Source organism: Halichondria panicea, chromosome 14 (genome assembly GCF_963675165.1).
Source record: "Halichondria panicea chromosome 14, odHalPani1.1, whole genome shotgun sequence".
In the NCBI taxonomy this organism is placed as follows: Eukaryota; Metazoa; Porifera; class Demospongiae; order Suberitida; family Halichondriidae; genus Halichondria; species Halichondria panicea.
The window spans coordinates 3,182,280-3,204,376 of record NC_087390.1 but is presented as its reverse complement, the minus strand read 5'-3'; the positions used below and the strand labels follow the sequence as shown (position 1 = coordinate 3,204,376).

The 22,097-nt window shown below is 39.4% G+C and overlaps 2 protein-coding genes across 5 annotated transcripts; both read left to right on the top strand.

Annotated features, from left to right (window-relative positions):
• Nucleotides 1–31: 31 nt before the first annotated feature.
• On the top strand, nt 32–14,245 carry LOC135347602 (probable sodium-coupled neutral amino acid transporter 6). 4 transcript variants are annotated; one of them, XM_064545634.1, is made up of 12 exons: nt 44–180; nt 348–401; nt 517–586; nt 687–883; nt 1,975–2,100; nt 2,237–2,311; nt 2,819–2,979; nt 3,312–3,612; nt 3,726–3,868; nt 4,119–4,374; nt 4,570–4,647; nt 5,297–5,692. In XM_064545634.1, the coding sequence occupies exons 1-12, from the start codon at nt 151–153 to the stop codon at nt 5,630–5,632; spliced, it is 1,827 nt and encodes a 608-aa protein (XP_064401704.1). In that variant the 5' UTR covers nt 44–150; the 3' UTR covers nt 5,633–5,692. The 4 variants fall into 4 exon arrangements, with proteins under 4 accessions (XP_064401706.1, XP_064401704.1, XP_064401707.1 ...); XM_064545637.1 differs by lacking the exon at nt 5,297–5,692 and adding an exon at nt 13,905–14,245 and having other exon boundaries at nt 45–180; XM_064545635.1 differs by having other exon boundaries at nt 108–180; nt 285–401.
• Nucleotides 14,246–19,783: 5,538 nt separating this feature from the next.
• Nucleotides 19,784–21,529, top strand: LOC135347604 (uncharacterized). Its single transcript, XM_064545638.1, has one exon. It carries the CDS (start codon nt 19,784–19,786, stop codon nt 21,527–21,529), a length of 1,746 nt encoding a protein of 581 aa, XP_064401708.1.
• The last annotated feature ends 568 nt before the right edge of the window (nt 21,530–22,097 follow it).

Genomic DNA, 22,097 nt, shown 5'->3' with positions numbered 1-22,097 from the left:
TTAAGCCCATATATCTATGATTAAGCCTAGCGCCTAGAGGGAGTGTACAATAGAGCTAGCTAATTAACACCATCAAAGGATTACAAAGCCATTTTAGCTGGCCACACCCTCCTCAAAGACAAAGGGTTTCTGGTTTCTGGCCAGGGATCGATGGAAGCTGGACTAAGTGACGTGATAGAGGTAAGTTGTTACTATTGATCAAGCTGGTTGTTGTAGCCTATGGTTGGTCATGAAATTTGTTATAGTAACACTTAACAAAAATAATGAGCAGACTGACTCTCTAGATAATCTACAAAGTCAACACAACTGATTATTGCATAACCAACCGAACATGCAATAATGTATAGATGAGCACTGTGCCAGTGGACATAGATCAAATGAACACAGGCAGTGCTGACCAGGTGAATAGACCACACTCGTTAAATCCTAGTCTCGTCTGTGAAGGAGGCTAGTTAAATCCTTGTAACTCATATTTTAATGAATATAAAGGCGTTTACTCTCTACACCGCTCACTAGGTAGTTACCAGTGACTGTACAACTGATGAAGAAGACGTTAAGCCTTCAGCCAACAATGTGGACCCTTCGGGTGATTTAATTTATTCTGCGTGTTGTTTACTTACGTACTAAATGAATCAGTGGTATTAACACCTCTTTAATAAAAAAATATCTTCTCCTGTACCCTGCAGATAATCCTGAAGTAGAAGCAAGCATTAGTGATAGTGGTAAGAAGTTAAGCAGATGGCAGTTTGCAACTCAAGGTACTGTACTGTCGTCCATTTTCATCCTCGTCAAAACATGTGTGGGGGCGGGGACACTCTCTCTGCCATTTGCATTTGCACAAGGTGGACTGATCTTCTCCAGTGTTGTCTTCTTTATTGTTATGGTGAGTTGACGCCATCTATGTATGATACATGTTGCTCAAGGTGTGTAGCCAGGATTTGGGGGAAAGGGGTGCTACCATAGATTTTTGGTTGACCGGAAGTCACACCTCTTATTAGTGACGTTATAATTAACTTATCTGCCTAATTGGCGTAGCCCAATCTTCTACATGTATTGTATTTTGGCTACAAAAGAGAACTATAGTTTATAGATTTAAGCCAGAATAGATCACAGTTTAGACTGAATCGTTTTGCTTGCCTACTAACTAGCTATCTGCATGGAAGAGAAGGGGTGCTCAGCTAGATAATAATCAGCTACATTTCTTTATGCCTCGAGGTGTAGCCACACAAGGAATACGGTAAAGAAAGCTCTGCTGAATGTGTGTGTGTTCCAGCTGTAACCGCTCAACGATTGTAATGCAGCATCTTCTATAGGCTTCTAGCCACGTTTTCTTGGATTAGATTCGTAGATTTGCAAACTTTATCTAGTTTTGCTTTCAATGAAGGCTGTCGTAGAATTGTTCCTGTTCACATCTATTCAACATAATTATGAGTTTATTAACTTAGCCTTACACTAAAACGATAGCTATTTTTTTAGCTACAAGAGCCAGAAAATAGAGCTGCAAAGCTATACTGCCGGAAGCAGCCACTGTAAACTCTGACCTCTTCAGATCCATCCCTTTTTTAATTATTTATATTGACAGGAAATGCATACTACTTGTAAAACTTCTAGATCTACTATCAATATTCTTCCATCAAGCTCCTCTTCGACACCGTGGACCGAAGCAAAACATGCCTCAAGGCATTAAGCACTAAGTGCTTGTAGGATTGTTATTCAGTCAGGAGTACTGTTTAATATGTCATAAGCATTCTTTCGCTGCAATGAAGTGTGCTCTAGTGTCACATCGTATCAACTTCTAGAAGCCTGCATATAGTTACAGAGGCTTATAATTATAACCGTCCTACTTTAGTCGGACCTGCATGCATGGCCGGCAGGGCCTTATCATGCACACAGTGTATATAGATTATAGCTGTTCTAAACTGCATTTACGTAAGTATCATTATGGTGTCATAACTCATGTGATTGTACCTGTAGCTGATTGCGATCCATGTTGGCACAATGATTTTTGCCTGTGGGAGATACACAAATGAATTGTACCCAGACAAAAAAGTGGACGCTTATGCTGATTTGGCAGAAGTGGCGTTTGGGAAACTTGGAAAGGTAAAAATATCGTTATACGTTTAATTTTATAATTATAGTTCATGCGTAGTCCATCTTATAACACTGGCTGCAGATTGTGGATTTTCTTTTTTAGCTATCGAAAGCCCATGTTGAAGTATGATTGCATTATTTGCAGATTGCTGTGCTGCTGACGATCGCCGTTAGTCAATTCTTGTTTCTCATAGCACTTATGATCTTGGCTCGAGATCAGGTTTGTTCTCTTTATGAATCCACTTATCAGAGTGATACCATGGAGTCTAAGAATAGTTAATTGTAGTATTATCAATTAACTAAGTATAAAGTAGGCAATTACAACAATCTTTACCCACTGCTGAGTCCCTCGTGTTTTGAAAGTACTGATTTTTGTTGCCTAAATTCTTAACTCATTTGGAGGGGCGGGGGGGGATTCGCCATAAGTGTGGGTCAAATTCAGAGAAAAGCTGTATATTCAATTGGATTGTATATACGCCAGTAATAAGATAAGTATTGGTTATACATGTGTATTTAATAGCCACAAATGCCATATATTGGCTCAGTAGTAACGTAGGCCCAAAGGCGAAAAAGGTATCAGCCGTGGTAGTAATAAGTAGTTGAAGGCCTGTGTATATAGACTTTATTTATATGGCACTCATCGCTATGAAATAACTGATACAAGACTGAAGGGGTCACATAATTATTCTATTGGCTCATCATAATCGATTTTTTGCGCCCCATTCAGCTCCAAGATATTGTCTCATTTGGTCTATTAGTGACTGGTTATGTTCCTGAATGTTCCCCACTGACCAACTGCACTGTGCTGATGTGCATAGCCTTTCTGCCCATCTTTCCAGTAACCCTATTTCGTAACCTAACAGCCTTACAGTTCATCACCTACTTCAGGTATGTAATATTGTATATAAACATTGCCGGATACTCAGCCGAACCGAAGCTCATTGAAAGTAGTCACTGATATCAGTAAACTCGAATAGCGCTAGCAGAACACTTTTCGTACACTTCATTTAGAGGGTTCACTGTGTACTCTGGGTTGATCGTGAATGGAAGAGCAAACAGTATAAATAATATATGCGCTGCACATATCGAATGGGATTAAGTATCACCTATTTCCATTCGATATCTGCAGCGTATATATTTTTTTGAAAGCCTTAATTTTGTGTGTTGCATGTGCATGCATATTTCACCACTTCCCCCCACACTAACACATACGTACACAGTATCTTCTGCGTCATCTTTGTTGTAATAGCGATGACAGTCGACACTACCTTATACTGGACGACCAACACCAATGTCAGCATCTCTGATCAAACCATTCAACTGTTTCCCGTCAGCTTCCCTGGGTCCATAACTGCCATCTCTTATTGCAGTTTGTCCTTTGTCTGTCAGTTCAACATTGTACGACTTCAGAAGGAGTTAAGAGGTCGACCTACAAAACTGAGGCTGTATGCAATCAACATTGGCTATGCTGTGATTGCGTATACAATCTTCAATATTGCGGTTTTTGCAGGATATTTTAGGGTGAGCGTTAGTGACAATTTTGTACCTGAGGACCAATATATTTATTTGTGGTATCGTATTGATAGAATTTGTGTCATTGGACGTATTACTTCATTCACCCCACACGCATGCAGTTTTTTGAAGACTTGAAGGAAAATGTAATACTAAACTACTCGAGGCGTAACTACCTGTTGATAGCTGCTCGTGTGGCCCTGCTTTTCATGCTAATCACCAGTTACCCTGTGGGACTGCACCCGGGCAGAGACGCTACAAACAGGTGATATTCTTGGCCTGGATTCATACAGCATATGAATTTAGATTGCTCTGCACGTAGCTCATGTTTGAGAACAGTTAGAATTAAATCCATCCTAATTAAATACAGTTCGAGAATGCATGCAATACTACAGTTATTTGCTGTGGCTAAGTACTGCATGCCATGGTAGACCCTATAAGTGAACCATCCATCCACCCCTTCTCCCTGTGTACTTATTTGCCTATCTGTGCACATGCACCACACACTCTCTCAGTGTGTTCCTACTGGTACACGACCTTATTTCAAGTAAATTCTGCAAGAAAAAGAAGTCGACGAAGAATGGCCAAAATACTAATTTGAGAGCAAATGGAGAATCTGAAAATGTTAATACCATCGAAACTGATATGCAATCGCCCAAACCTGACAGCGTAAGTGATAAGGACGAATTGCAGTCTCCTTCAGAATGCAGTGGGAGCACTGGCAAGGAAGATTCAAGATCAGCTGGTGAATCTAAACATGGCAATCATAAGGTTTGTGCTTATTATCTATAAAGGCCTGACACCATCAACTATTAACTCTCTTTTGACCTGAAATGAGAAGAAATGGCCTAATTAGTGTAAGTCAAGTGTATAGTGGCTAGAAAAATTCATCTTAATTGTTAATGGTGCAATGTGGCATAAATCTGCTTATAATAATAATTATTATACTTGATCATACAATCACAGGTTCCGACAGTAATCTGGTTCTGTGAGACCTACATGTTTTTTGCACTCTCGTTCATACCGGCCAGCTTCATCTTGAACGTAAGTTTGTCTTACAGTAGTGATTTAGACCAGCAGCCATTACATTTGAGGAGCTACACCACACTATACATGCAATTATTATTGCACTGCATAATAAAATAGTTATTACGCTAGCTGCATGTGTTCATTGAATGTATTTCTAAAGAGGTATAAGCAAATGTCCTTGTATCACGGCCTGTGTGTAATATCAGGAGTGTATGAATGCTCCTCCATGGTAATAATTACAGTATAGATTCTCGTTAATCCAGTCACCCTTGGGACAGTGCAGTTTGGCCGGAATAGCTGCATTTCATAAAATAGCCGCGTCTAAAATAGCGGTCATGCCTCGAATCTAATGAATAAGTTTGCGGATATGTCTCGAAGATATTTGGATCATTATGCTCTCTGTTTAGTGTAATCCAATTTTCATCTAACCACACCCAAAACGTCATATCCGGCCGTAAAAAATAAAAAACCGGTAAAAACCATTTCGGAGTGGCCGCATTTCAGGGTGAGTTTTGTGCAATAACGATCTAGCTAGCATCCGTGTCGAAGGAAACGACCAGCTAGTATATCGAGGTAACCGTACTTCAGAGAGCCGGATTAGCGAGAGTCCACTGTATATACAAAACATGCATGCTCACATTAATCCTTTATACTGTGAATGCAGGTTGGAATCGTATGGAACTTTGTCAGCTCTATAGGAGGAGTGCTTATCCTCTACATCTACCCTGCGGCAATTTACCTCAAGCTACGATATGCTCGATACAAAAAACGTGGTCAAGATAACAACATAAGCATTCGATCGCAGTACACTACCAAGGCAGCTGTAGAAGAAGTCATAGCGTGGTGTATCCTGCTGATTGGTATTGTACTACTCTTCCTCACTAATTATCAAGCTCTCTACACTGTTATAGAGACTGGCAACGATAGCGGTGGATTGTGTTTTCAGCTGGAGTGTAGGACTGTTGAACTATGGAACCAAACTTACTTTGACCTTTCATGACTATAGCTTAACTGTGCTTTGTGTACAATGTGCATAAAGACTAATAATATTATTTATGTATTTTAAAATACGATTGTTCAACGATCCAGCGACTTTACTGGTTAGATTTACCAACTTCAGTTCATTCAATGGATGGAATAGCATGGGGCACAGGTATAATGATATCTTTCCGAGTATAGATGTGCCGGTAATGCATTATAGGTACTCTATAGTGTGTTTATATAATTATGCTCCTTGTATACAATAATAATGAATTACGAGAATGGCTTTAGAGAGTTTGTTTACGTTATTATTTATTAATCGAACTATTATATGTGCGAGAACACTGACTCATAAGAGCTATAACTATAATATTGGCAGTTTTAAATCGGCGTCTAATAGCTAAATTTCCACATTTTCCCGTTATACGGTAACTTTTTCTTCAAACATGTTATAGAACACCTCATAATTAGCCGAGTTCTGTCTTCATTAATTTTAGCATTGACTATAATTATAGACGTCTATAGCTAAGCGCGGAGTCAACTTGCAAGATTGATGAGTTCAAGGATATACAGTAGACTCTCCTTAATCCGGCCCTTGGAAATAGCGAGGTGGCCACATTTCAGAAACAGCCGCGGCTAAAAAAATGACCTTACCTCGAATCTAATGACTAATTTTGCGGTTCTGTCTCGAGGATAATTCAGCCAAATCACACCCAAAACGTCATATCTGGCTGTAATAAACGTACATTGAAAACCTAGTTTGGGCAGCCAGTATATGGCCAGTATATGGAATATCGAGTGGCTCAGGGCGAGTTTTGTGCAGTAAACATCTAGCTAGCAATCTGTGCCAAACCAAATGGCCGGCCGTATATCGAGGTGGCCGTACTTCAGAGCCGGAATATAGCGAGAGTCTACTGTATAACATTAACAGCGATTTATAGACAATGTAATCTAACATGCGCCCAAACAAAAAGGAAGGTATGACCTTATCGGCTCTGCTTCACTTAATATTCATAAACCATAACTGAAATTTGTGATGTAACTGTATTGAACATTACACAATTATTATGGTGTTGTGTATATTTAGCTAGAGTCTATATTTAGGACTCTTATACTTGTGTATCTGCATGGTGTTGACTATTATTCGTTACTGGACAAGTTATCTCTTACTATTAAGCACTAGCTAACAATACAAAACAACAATCACACATTAAACTAAGTGCACACACATACACAAATCAACTTCAAAATGTACATTATACACACGTACCTACTACAATACGTATATACTACACAATCTTATTCGGCATGTCCAGAATGCTGAGCTGACAAGTATCGATCATATACTTCCTCCACAACAGTTTGTGCATTGTAGTCCTCGTCTCTAACTCTCCTCTTGTACCAGCGTGCCAGGAGGCAGTACAGGATGAATCCAAGGAGACTGATGCCCGCTCTAACCCCATATATTGTCATTTTTATGTTTGATGGGAAATAATAGCCAACAAAAAAGGATAAAACCAACACCAACACCATACACCCACAAAACAATCCTCTCATGTTGTATGGAGCTTGAGCACAAACCAACTCCAGCATGGTACTAGCAAGCAGTATTGTAAGAAAACCTTTAGAAACTGAATGTATAATATCAATGACAGAATCCACCGCCACTAAATCACTGTGATAGTAGAGGACTAGTTCCAGAATTAGAAACACAATACTGAGAGTTGTTGTGAGGAGAGAAATGATTCCGATTCTCCTAATAATGCTGGGAAGACTGTTTTGTATCACTGGGTAAATCACAAACTCATATAAGACTGTCCAAACCATACCACACCACCGAGAGTTGTATGTGAACAAGGACAAGAAGTCTGGAAGTACACGAGGTCCAGCCTGTTGGAGCGACTGTCACAAAACTTTGGGGATGGAAGATTGCAAGTGAGCCCCCTAGTAGCCATAGCGTTAAGCAGAGAGGAAATAAACGTAAGATTGTTTTTACATCTTCAACTTGCTCTGTAGTGAATGGTCCACCGTACCTCGACTTTCCCAGGTCCATTCTTGAAGGTATATTTTCCTCCCAGTATGTGAGAGCACTGCGATTGATGGGAGCTTTGTGTTTGGCTGCAAATTTGAGAACTCGGTAGATGGTTTTGAGAGACTGAGGAGATTTTGGTTCAATTAGTAACCACTTTTTTACAAATATTAAGTCTGAAACTAGGACAATAGTCATACAAAGAGGTGGAACTATGCTGTATAGCTGGATAAACCAAATAGCTGTATTTGAACAGAATTTTATCAACAAATTTGGAAAAGAGCTGATCCAAACACCAGTGTAGATACTGAATACAAACCAAGCAATAAAACTTGTGATACTAGAAGATGAAGCATCAGGCATCTGATCCAAACCAAGCTGTAATGAAGTAACCAAGCATGCTACTACAGCTACTACAAAAATACTCTCACCTATACAATACAAGACACTCACAACATATTTGTAATTCATGATACCAGGGACTAGGGTGAATGCACTAAAACACGAGCTTATGAACAACAATAGTACAAAACTTGATTTCATCACGTTGTAGTTCCCCAGCTTAGCGTCTGCTAGCCATCCCGAGAAAACAGCTCCCAACAAACCAAACACAAATGGGATAGCAGGTAGCCACTTTGGTAAGATAAAGTCATTTTTTAGCTCTACGTACGCTTTAACTGTATTTATTACAGAGATGTATGCTATGGTCACCAGCATAATCCAGACCAAAATGAGAGCGGCTCCCTTAGAATAGAAGCACCTCCCTCTGCACTTGCTTGTTATTGATTTGGCTCCCATCATAAGATTTGTATACTAGTATAACAATTAATACTAGATCTAATAGCAAACGTTTTCTTATTGTAGTCACACTCTCTCTATCTCTATAATTATTACAAACGCTATCAGTTTCAGTAACGTTGTCTGTACAACTACAGAGTGTGGTTTTACTATACAATGAAACAAGTAACAGGATTACACACCAATGTATACTGTGTCATATAATTATATACACATGCAGAAACAACATTATCATAATGCCATAAATACTGAAACCTCCATTTTTATAATGCCCTATAATAATTATTAGGGGAGTTACTACTTGTTGGCAGGATCAAATGCGTCGTCACAGAGGCCGGTTCAGGTAACAATAAGCAAACAATATTCACAAAGAGACACACATGCTATTTATACAAAACCAAAACACAAAAGAAGTTTTTTACTAAGGTCATGAACTATAATAACCAGAATAATTATAGTGACAGTTCACTATTAACAATAAATCATACTTTTCTAAGCTATGCATAAAATATATATACATGCAGTTGTAGTCATCTAGTACAAATGTTATATAATGTCCTTTCCACATAATTGTGTTATAGTTCTCCCATGCATGCATGCACTACTTTATAGTACTTATAGGCCGTGGCAGATCATTGTAGTAAATTGCAATCCACACACACTAGAAAGTTAATCTGCCGTATATAATAATTATAATTATAGTGAAACTAATGCTGAGCAGACATGTAGCGATCGTAGACTTCCTCCACGACCGTTTGTGTACAGTAGTCCTTGTCTCTAACTCTTCTCTTATACCAGCGAGCCAGGACACAGTACAAGATGAATCCAAACAGACTTACACCTAGCCTCACTCCAAATAAGTGCAGTCTAATAGTAGAAGGGAACTGGCTAAAGTACTCACCCATAAAGGTTGATAGCATAGAAATGAAAACTATATAACCAGCAAATAATCCTCTCATGTTGTAGGGAGCTTGGGCACAAACAAACTCCAACATTGCACAAAGAAGAAGCCGTAGCAGCCAACCTCTTGAAAATGAGTATAAAAGAGTTACAACAGAGTCGTTTGTGTTATCATCGATGATTGAAAAATGATGAACAAGCTCTAAAATCAGGAAAACGATACTGAAAATCGTATTCGTTAGAGAGACAAAACCGATTCTTTTTATAATGCTGGGAACTTTATCTCTTAACATGGGGTACAAAACAAACTCATGTATGTGAGTATCAACTGCAACACACCACCATGAGTTGTACGTAAAGAGACCCACTACATATGAATTACAATATGTCCATTTCAAAGGGTTGATAGTTAGTGAAATGTGAGGATGCATAGCAAGAGAAAAACTGATGACCCATATGGAGAAGCTGGTGACTAACACCCTTAAAATAGTCTTCACATCTTCAACTTGCTCTGTAGTGAATGGTCCACCATACTTCGACTTTCCCAGGTCCATTCTTGAAGGTATGTCTTCTTCCCAGTATGTGAGAGCACTGCGATTTAGGGGAGCCTTGTGCTTGGCAGCAAACTTGAGAACTTTATAGATGGTTTTGAGAGATTGAGGTGTCTTCGGCTCAAATATCAGCCATTTCTTAGCAAAGATGAAATCAATTAGAAGTGCAGAGCCAATGGATGCAGCCGGTATCAAAGTATGTATCTGGATATTGTCGTGTAATAAGCATGTAGAAGATAAAGCATCATTTAACCAGCTACCAAAACTTAAGGAAAATACAAACCAGGCAATAAAACTGGTGATATTAGAAGAGGAAGCATCAGGCATCTGATCCAGACCTAACTGTAGTGAAGTAATGATGCTGGCCACTACTCCTACTAGGAACAAACTACTGAGTATGCAGTACAGCACTGCAAAGACATACTTGTTTTGAACAGAGATAGGAACTAGGGTACAAGTACTGAAGCCTACTAATGCGAAGAACTGAAAAATAAAACCACATTTCATCACCTTATAGTTCCCAATTTTAGCATCAGCTAGCCAACCGGATAAAACAGCTCCAAACAACCCAAACACAACAGGAAATACTACAAGCCAGCTTGGATATCCAGAATCAGATGAAATTTTAATTGCTGAGGAGAGTGCTAACCCCTTCAGTATTGTCCACAGTAGGACAAGAAAAGTTCCCTTTGAATAGAAGCATCTCACTCTGTACTTGCACTTACATTTTGATAGTCGCACTGAGCTGCATTCCTCCGACATTTTTAGGCTATAGTTTTCGTTGACTGGAGTTTACAATATCAAACTGTCAAATTGTGTGATGTTGCATGCATGTGGAAAACCTTTATTTGACACACTCACTACATGTGTAAGGCATTCTCATGGTGTTAATTTATCAACAAAAACTATTCTTGTTTCAATTTCGTATGATCAAAAGGACTCGACTGAGCTATATTGTTTTGGACTGGGAATGTTTGCCAAACATTGAACTCCTATTTCAATACTGATAACTGTGTTATCATTTACACAACACACAATGTCTTTTAATTTCATGACCATCCTTACAGTGATAGGCCTATAAGTAAGTTTTTTTTTGATAAGCTTTCCCTGGTTGTACAAGCATCCTCATGATATTCTGCAATCAGTTTCCAAGATTGAGTCTTGGCCATCGGCACTTCCTCAGATTTGCGATCGCTTATCGGTTTGCCTCGAATTAATCATCCGCTCAAAAAGACAGCGGCCAGTACTCGAAAAACAAATTGTGACTACAAACAGAACTACCTCAGCTATTCTGTCTTCCAAGTTATTCTTCCTAGATTCTCATCTGTTGCATCTATAATTACATGCATATACTACATTATATAAACAGACAAAACTGTAGACTCGCAAGCCACCTTTTCGGGAAAAAAAGAGTGGCTTGCGAGTCTAACAAAACTGTAGCCATGCACATATTCTCTCTTAATTCCTTCGAGAAAACAAGACAACACTATAAAATTATAAACTTACGGAGACATTGCAATACACGAAGACACCCACTATACCATCTCCATTCGACGATCTGACCAAAAAAAGCATGGGAACAAGCCCCACAAAAACATTAAAAGAGTTGCTATAGGATTGGCTGGAGGAAGCACCAAAAATCCTGGAAATCTGGCGAAAGCAATCCGTTACAATGTCATGACCTCCTCCCATGCAGGCCGAGTTGTCTCTAAAAATACATCAAAATTGACATTAAAACTAGGAAATGTATACAATTAGGAAATCTACAGACTATACTTCCATCTAGTGTGTTTGCCTGTACTACACTACTGTATTAGAAAATGAGCACACAACTCACTTGATATATAGCTTGCACAAAATGCACTGTCAAATCATTATCCCACAAATTATTGTCTCATGTACTGTTGTGTAATTATAGGGAATTGAACATTGCGCTATCTATACCAGCAATGTGAAAAATAGAATGGAAAAACTACCAGCAAAAACATTCTCGAAAATGTATACATGAATGACGACGTTGTTCTCGTCGGATTTCTTGTTTCCACGCTTTTTGGTGTTTCCCCCCGGCCAATCGTAGCAACTTTTCACATTGTATATGTTTTTGTGGGACTTGTTGTCAATACAATTATAGCCCAGTGAGTTCAGTATTAAGATAGCTATAATAATAACAGATTACTGAAATGGCAGTTTGATCTAACTCCATGCAGTGTTGTGTATATTGCTTGTGCCTAGCTATTGAGTGCATTATCATAGTCTATCTTGAGATAATTAATGTCATCTATGAATTGTTGCTTTAATGTTAATGTTAATGGTATATGAGTGCCGTTTAATTATTTAGATTAATTACGTGCACATAATATGTTATTCTAATCTATGGTACGGGACTACCCTGTATGCAGAGCATCTCCATTTATGTAGCATTGCATAGATGCAAAAGCTCCATCGTAGCTAGAGACTAAATCACTGCATACTGTATTAGACAAAAAGTCGAAATGAGTTGTAAATACAGAGTCAGAAAGTTTTACTCAAAGGGAGCCTACCTCGTTCTAGCTTGGATGCTGCTTGCGAGTGTTGCAGCTAGGACTTTCGTTTTCACAGTCAATGTAGTTAAAGTAATGTATCCTGTGTGGCTAGGTGCGATATCAATTTCGTTAGTTCTGCTGATAACATCGTGTCTCGGATTGTTAGCCCATTCCAAGCTTCAGGACTACACAATATCAAGAATCGGATTTATCCTCCTGTTTCTTGTAACAATGGTTTCCAGCATATACGTCCTAGTCCTCGGTCCTAGACTAGGATACGGCTTTGGTTTTGGAAAGTACAGGCTCATCAATGAAGTCGTATACTGTATGTTATTGTGTTTGGGTGTGGTGGCCCTCACATGTTTCATGTGTATACTACAGCTGGGCCTGGATCAGATGCCTGATGCATCATCTTCTAGTATCACTAGTTTTATCGCTTGGATTGTGTTCAGTATAAGTGCTGGTAGATGGATTGGGGAGTTTTTGGATTTTGTCTTGAAGGACAACTGTTTCGGGTTAGTTGTAGATTCAGTAAGTATTACCCAGCTATATAGTCTGTGTCCTCCTATATTTGCAAGTTTTATTCTTATTCTTGACTTTCTTTTCGCTAAAAGCTGGTTGATTATCGAGCCTAACCCACCAAAATCTTTTAAAACTATTTGTCAGATTGTCAAGTTTGCAGCCAAGCACAAGGCTCCCCTCAATCGCAGTGCTCTCACATACTGGGAGGAAGATATACCTTCAAGAATGGACCTGGGAAAGTTGAGATACGGTGGACCATTCACTACAGAACAAGTTGAAGACGTTAAATCAATTTTACGATTGTTGGCTATGAGTCTACCAATATGGTTAATCTCTTTTGCGCTTGCTTTTAATCCTACAACTATAAAAATTCAATTGAATAATTTCACCAACTGCGAATCTGACATGTTTTTCCATTTCACGTACAGTGATCAGTGGTGGTCTATGATCAGTACCCTGATTAATGAGTTCCTTATTTACCCACTTCTAAGAGATAGACTTCCAAGTATTCTAAAAAGAATCGGTAGTATTTCCTTCCTTTCTTTAATGTTGAGTATAGTACTCATTTTGATACAATTATTTGAGGTTCTTCACAAAAACGAAGCAATAAGTATTTTATCGTTTGTGTCGAGCGGTTTGCTGTCAAATTTTTTTCTCTGTGCACTTATGGAGTTAGTTTGTGCTCAGGCCCCATACAACATGCGGAGATTATTTGCTGTTTTTATGAGTGTAACTTATGTTACCTCTACATATGCTGGTATTTTTATAAGTGGTGCAATTGCCTCAGAAAAAAATGAAATGGCACTGATTGTGATTGGAATCAAGGCCGCTATGAGTCTGCTTGGATTCATTCTGTACTGTGTCCTGGCTCGCTGGTACAAAAGGAGAGTTAGAGATGAGGACTACAATGCACACAGAGTGGTGGAGGAGGTCTATGATCGATATCTAACACCTCGTAATCCACCTTAGGAGTGAGAAGATGACTGAAGGCAAAGATAAAGAAGGTTCTATAAACAACTACCATTTCTTGTAAAATATCGTGACATTTATGATTTGTAACAAAATACGTGATAGCATGCATGCAGTCCTATAAGTATCCATCTAGTTTCTATGCACTATAGTAAGAGCTTTCTTTTGCGGATAGTAAGATTGTACATAAAAGTGATTAGTATTGGCAGCATTCTTTGGTTATTAAATAAACAACATGGAAATAACCATGGCAATGTTGTTATCATCCTGATCCTTTTCACGTATATAAAAAAGGTACACAATGAAACCATTTCACAATGACAATTATGCAATAATGCACTCTCTCTCTCATTTTAATGGCCCTTATTTGTGAAACAGTCCTAACCAACCTGAGAAGCAAATGTACTAATTATAACTACAGTGGAACCTCCGAATAACGGACAAGTTGGTGCAAGAGGTTTTGTCTGCTATATATTCGGAGGTGTCTTTTATTGGGAGGGTCTGCTATTTAAAGAGTCCGTTATAAAAGGTTCCACTGTATATATATATATATAAGATACTTTATTTACTGATTCAGTCCGTATCCTAGGTGATGTCCAGTAATTATATTATATAATTACTTCCCCCAGGCACTATTCTTATAATCTACTTCCTCAGCAGATTTGAATTGATATGATGCATCTTGACAAAATTTGGTACATTGCACGCAATAAAATTCAAAAATGTTGTGTAAGCTTGACAGTATTGAACTGAACTAGCTGAAGCCTGTAATCAAATTCTTGCTCTGTGCTTTCTCAGTAGTCAAGGCTGTGGCTCAGAAGTAGACAATTACAAGTAGACTGTGGTGTTGTTGACAATAACAGACTAGTTCAGAGCTACAGTACAGGTAGCTAGCTAGCTAGCTACGTAAGCTACATGTACAAACCTCACAGCTGCATTTAGTGGTGGGCGGGTCTGGTCAAAGTTTATGCATGGCTTCCAGCTAGCTGAACCTAGCTAGCTCATGTAGCTCCACAGTAGTACTGCTAGTTCTATGCCTGTAACTGTTCTAACTGCATAATTCTGAGGCTGTGAGAGCAAGTTTGACTGTCTCCACTGATGCTCAAATGACTGTTTTGCTGTTTTTGCAGTAAATAAATCAGTTGTTGACTGGTTGCCTAGTAATTATGGTTTATAAACAACCTCAGCCTCGGGCTGCGCCCTCGGCATTGGTTGTTTATAAGCCATAATTACTAGTCAACCAGTCAATAACTATAACATATAGAGCATTGTACTATGGTTGCACCAAAGATCAAAGGCTTCAGTTGTAGTTTATACTACTTATACAACCTGTCTGACCACAGCCATGGTATATGGCAGTTATACCCTAGTGTATAACTGCCATATACCATGGCTGTGGTCAAACTACATGTACAGCTAGAACTGAATACAGTATCCCACCTTTGCAACAAAATTGACACACTGTTTCAATTAAAACAATGACACACTACTCAATTCAATCAATATTAGCACTAGTGTTCAAGCTGGCGCTGTGCTAATGCCTCTCGCCATGATTTGCTTTCGCTCAAAAGTATAGAAGAGAAAGTATAGAAGAGGAAAAAGTGTATAAAATAATCTGTCTAAAACTAACTTGCAATTGTATAATTATGGTATCATTGTTGTGTTTTGTGGCTGCTTATACCAGGACCTCAAGGATCTAGGAAGCAACAAAGAAGAAGATTTTGTTTTCAATTAATTATAAGCGGAAGTGCATAATTATTTCATAAAGTTAGCTTATCTATATAAAGTCACTGAGAAGAAAAGACTTATTACATGCATCTATTGTTGTATTATGTGGCTTTAATACCAGGACCTCAAGAAAGAAGAAAATTGGATCTGTAGTTCATGCAGTGTATAATTATAATATTTAAGAAGAAAAGACTTGTGTACATACATATTGTTATCTATAGTAGTGTTTTGTGGCTTACCAGGCCCTCAAGAAAAATATGATTCTGGATCTGGGGAATGAGCGCGCATGCGCATTACATCCATAGGAATAATTAAAGGGTGTGTCCAAAGAGATCAATTTCACAAATGGCTACTGCTAGCTAGCTGTTTTAACAGGTATTTTCTGAGTCTTGTAGCTAACAAAAAGCTAGCGCTTTAGTGCAAGGCTAACTCATATGTTGAATAGAAAGTTTGTGCGGACAGATGATGCTATGAAAGATTCTGAAGAGACTGCAACAGCCTTCAATGTGAGTCAAACTAGCCATAACTCTAGAAAGAAGCTTTAGTTTGCTAATCCACGAATCAAAATCCAAGAGAACGTGGCTAGAAGCCTATAGAAGCTGTTAGTTTTCGTCGTATTGCAACCGTTGAGCAGTTACAGCTGGAACAGACACACAGACACACACACACACAGACACACACAGTCAGCTTTACCGTATCCCTCGTGCGGCTACGCCTCGAGGCATAAATATTAGAGTTAGAGAGAATTCAATACAAAACAGACTACTATACTAATGATTTTAGTCAACATAAAAAGAGCCAAGTTCGAGCGATAAATAGTTCCAAAAAGGAGGCAAATTTGGAAGAACTCTGTGATCGTGAATCGAACGATACTGGTTTGTTTGTGTTGCTTTTTTTCAACTTTCAACATTGGTTGTCACAACCTGCTTATTACATTGCTGCATGGGACCAGGAGCAGTAAGAAGGGTCCAGACTGCCAAGTGTTTCTCAGACTAAAGAGACTGCACTGCACTGGGCCAGTACAGTAGGCTTGTGGAATGATATTTTGGGGTACATTTGCACTCTTTGTAGACAAGTAGCACCAGTGTACTTTCTTGAAGTGCCTTCTATAAAGATGCAGAAACACAGCCTTCACAATTGCTTGCTTGAATCATAGACGCTTGCTTGAATCAGCCATCGCTTTTTAAAAAAATAGCAAATTCATTGCATAGTTATAGCAACAGTGACGTCAAACAGTAGTTATAAGCATATTCATTGAAGAAGCATGACAGGAAGTAGCTAAACATAGTAGTACAGTTCTAAACATAGTACAAGCCAGTTAAACTATGGCCTCTCGTGGTATATTTGCTTTACACGCTCGAGTAATCAGATAAACCAACTCGGCTGCGCCTCGTGGTTTATCAGATTACTCTCGCGTGTAAATCAAATATACCACTCGAGGCCATTGTTTAACTATAACTAATGCTGCACTATATATATAGAGAGAGGCAAGTTACTATACGTACAGCCATGTAATGTATCACTGTATTCTCATGGTGTTATTGTAAATTCAATTTTGTATAGAGCTCTTATAGTATTTTTGCTCCACTGGAGTTTACTGACTCGAAATGTTTGCCATAATTATTCATAACTGTAAAATAATCAACTACCTTCCAGACCTATGCTATTGACAGGTTTAACAATAAAAAGTGCATTCCAAAACACAAAACAACGAGTTTTTAAGCTAACCAAGACTTACTACACTCGCAGACTCTCAGGACTCTCAGTGCTAGACTTGGAAGACTCTCAAGGTGTGATTTTACAGTACCGTAATGTGCATGGAAACTTTTCAACAAACACTTAATAATAAAATCAGGACACACTAATTCATGCTTGTAGAACGGTCATTCATATTCTCTTTCACTACATGAGAGTATCAAGTCAATATATATACACGTATAAGATTTAGTTAATTCTGAGTTGACAAGTATCGATCGTAGACCTCTTCCACAACCGTTTGTGCATTGTAGTCTTCATCTCTAACTCTTCTCTTGTACCAGCGAGCAAGGAGGCAGTACAGCATGAATCCGAATATACTGAGGCCTGCTCTAACCCCATATAATGTTAAGTTGAGGTTTGATGGAAAGTAGTTGGCAATAATATAAGATGAGAACAACACAAATACCATACACCCACCAAAAAATCCTCTCATGTTGTATGGAGCTTGAGCACAAATCAACTCCAGTATGGTACTACAAAGAGGCATTGTGAGCAAACCTCTAGAAACTGAATGCAATATGTCGATGACGAAACTGACTGCCACTAAATCACTGTGATAGTAGTAAACTAGTTCCAGAATTAGAAACACAATACTGAGAGTTGTTATGACGAGAGAAATGATTCCGATTCTCCTAATAATGCTGGGAAGACTGTTTTGTATCACTGGGTAAACCACAAACTCGTAAAAGAAAGTCCAAATTATACCACACCACATTGAGTTGTATGTGAACAAGGACAGAAGTCTGGAAGTACATGTGGTCCAGCCTGTTGGAGCGACTGTCACAAAACTTTGGGGATGGAAGATTGCAAGTGAGCCCCCTAGTAGCCATAGCGTTAAGCAGAGAGGAAATAAACGTAAGATAGTTTTTACATCTTCAACTTGCTCTGTAGTGAATGGTCCACCGTACCTCGACTTTCCCAGGTCCATTCTTGAGGGCACATCTTCCTCCCAGTATGTGAAAGCACTGCGATTTAGGGGAGCCTTGTGCTTGGCTGCAAATTTAAGAACTTGGTATATGGTTTTGACGAGCTGAGGTGACTTTGGCTCAATTATCAACAATTTTTGGGCAAAGACGAAGTCTGAAACCAGGACACCAGTCATACAAAAAGGTGGAACTAAACTGTATAGCTGGGTAACATAAGTTGCTGTATTTGAACAATATTTTATTGCCCAAAATGGAAAAGTGCTAATCCAATTACCAGTGTAGACACTGAATACAAACCAGGCAATAAAACTGGTAATGCTAGAAGATGAAGCATCGGGCATCTGATCCAGGCCTAGCTGTAGTGAAGTAACCAAGCCTGCTACTACAGCTACTATAAAGAGACTACCACCTATGCAATAGAAAACACTTTCAATGTACAAATTGAAGTGTACAATACTAGAAACTAGGGTATAGGCACTCCCGCACAAACTTGTGAAGAATAGCAACACAAAGCTGTATTTCATCACTCTGTAGTTTCCCAGCTTTGCGTCAGCCAACCATCCCGAGAAAACAGCTCCCAACGAGCCAAATATGGCTGGGATAGCATTTACCCACTTTGGAATGATTGGGTCATCATCTTGTAGAGTGGCTCTGTAGGTACTAAGTACATGTTCCACAGACGAACATGTTATGGTACACAGCATAATCCATACCAAAACGAGGAATGCTCCCTTTGAATAGAAACACCTCACTCTGTACTTGCACTTGCATCTTGATACAGATGTAATTCTTTTGGCTCTCATCATGAACTTTAAGAGACTGTGGTGATATATCGCATATTGAGTTGTCAAAGTACTCTCCCCTTGTTCAAAAACACGATCAGTTTCCGCAGTATTTATGTCAGTACAAAATTATGGTTTCAAAGTTTATAATATTACAGTATATACAGCTACTTGTGGTTTCAGTTTGTACAATGACGCTAACAGTAGGCGTGTGTATAGCTTTGTACTATGGTTGCACCAAAGATCAAAGGCATCAGTTGTACTGGTACAAATACTACCGTATAGTGGATATATTTCGAGGGTAAATGTTCATGATCAAGCATCTACCGCGAACATTTAATTACTATCGCATACATGCATGCAAACTGCTATTCAACGAAATTAAATCCGCGAAAACCTTTCTACCAGTCATTCCGTGAAAGTTTATACCTTTGAAACAAGTGTAACAGACTAGACTCTCTCTAGCTTGTTTGTGAGGGAACTATACACTCCATTGATAGTGAGTGAAGAAGTACCCTTAGATACTTTAGCAGTGTTTCAACTCTGATTTGACTTTTCAAGCAACAAGAAACACGAGTAATTCTAGTCCCACTTTCAATCGGCCCCACCAACAATAAATAATAAACCGATTCGCTTGCAAGACGCCAGCAATGCGTTTAACAACTTTAATAGAGCCAATGGCCTAATGAACATTCAAACTCTTTGCCCCCCCTTCTCCACCGCTCTAATTAACATCTACAGAGAAAGCACAGATCTCTTTTTAGGAGCCAACACCCTGCTGTCCCAAGAGGGCACCACACAAGGAGATCCTTTAGCAATGCCCTTTTATGCTCTAGCAACAAAACCCCTGATCGACAGATTGTCCACAGACACACCCGACCTAAAACAGATCTGGTATGCTGATGATGCCACTGCTGCAGGCAAAATTTCAGACCTGAAGAAATGGTGGGACAACTTGACAAAACTTGGTCCATCTTTTGGTTACTTTGTTAACCCCAAGAAAACGTGGCTAGTCACTAAAGATGGCTCCCTCTCCACAGCCTCTCAGATATTTGGGGATTCCGAGGTCAACATCACCACGGAAGGAAGACCAGTGCTTGGTTCCCCAATTGGCAAACAGGAGTTCATATCTGATTTTGTAACAGGAAAAGTAACACACTGGATAGCGGAAATTGAAAAACTGTCGGAAATAGCAGACAGCCAACCGCACGCAGCCTATGGTGCTATCACTCATGGCCTTGCAAGTAAATGGGCCTACCTCTCAAGAACTACCCCAGATATTGACCAACTACTGCTTCCCCTTGAGAACTCCATTCGAACCACCTTGCTCCCAAAACTTACAGGCAGAGACGCACCCAATGATCTCGAGAGGAGTCTATTTGCCCTCCCCGCTCGCCTAGGAGGTTTAAATATAGGAAACCCGGCGTCGTTGGCAGTCGAACAATACACATCATCACAACAGGTGACAAAACCTCTCGTTGACTTAATAGCTTCGCAAAACAAAAATTACCCCTATGAAGTCCTCGTACACCAAATCAACACAAAGAACAAAATAAAAGAAACAAGAAGAAGTACAGGACTGCAGGTGGCTAATGAGATACAAGAGTTTCTCACACCACCAATGCAATTAGCAACAGACCTTGCAAGAGAAAAAGGTGCCTCCAGCTGGCTCACTGCTTTACCGCTAGAAGAGCACGGATTCGCACTCCACAAAACAGCATTCCGTGATGCCATTGCCCTTCGGTATGGCTGGCCCCCATCGCAGATCCCCACAAACTGTGTGTGTGGCCATTCTTTTTCAGTGCAACATGCCCTCTCGTGCCCTAGAGGAGGATTCCCCTCAATTAGACACAACGAGCTGAGAGACATCACAGCATCGCTTTTAAAAGAAACTTGCCATGGAGTGGCCACTGAACCGTCTCTACAACCCATCACAAGCGAAACATTCAACAGAACCACCGCAAATCGACAGAACGGTGCCCGTCTTGATGTAGTGGCTAATGGTTTTTGGGGAAGTTCTTTCGAGAGAGCGTTCTTTGACGTTAGGGTTTTTAACCCATTTGCTCCCTCGAACAGACACTCCTCTCTAACCGCATCTTATCGCCACCATGAGAACCTGAAAAAGAGGCACTATGAACAACGTATAAGAGAAGTGGAGCACTCCTCTTTTACCCCCCTGGTCTTCGCTACCACAGGTGGCCTTGGCCCAGCAGCTGGAGCCTTCTACAAACGCCTGGCCAGCATGCTCTCAGACAAATGGAAGCAACCATACAGCACCACCATTGGCTGGCTAAGATGTAGAATATCTTTCTCTCTACTCAGATCCTCCATCATGTGTCTGAGAGGCGCCAGATCTTCGAAGTCATCCTTCAACGGCCATCTAGCTGCTTCCGTGGACCTCACCATTGCGGACTCCAACCTCTCTGTCTAAACTCTGAATAATAATAATATTATAGCTTCACATTACCCTGTCATATCTATATTTAAGCCTCAGTCACTCATTCATTACATGTTTATTATCATAAAAAAAAAAAAATAAAAAAATTCGCTTGTGTAATCCAATTTTATTTACTAAACCACACCCAAAACATCATATCCGGCCGTAATACACACATAAAATTACATTGAAAACGTTATTTGGGACAGCCAGCACTGGCCGGTAAACGGAATAGCGAGTGGCCGTACTTCAGGGTGAGTTTTGTGCAGTAAACATAGAGGTAGCATTCCGTGCCAAACCAAATGGCCGGTATATCGAGGTGGCCGTACTTCAGAGAGCCGGAATAGCGAGAGTCTACTGTATGTATATATAATTGTATACATCACTTCCTCATGCAAGCTCCTACTCATAATTAAGTCATTCATTGTCGGTGAAGACGATTAAATTCTTTTTACTGTGCTGCTACGTAGCTGATTGTAGTAAATAACAAAAATCATGTGGTAAATGAAAAACCTTTAAGCAATATTCTAAACTGATGTAATACAATACAATAAAAAAATTA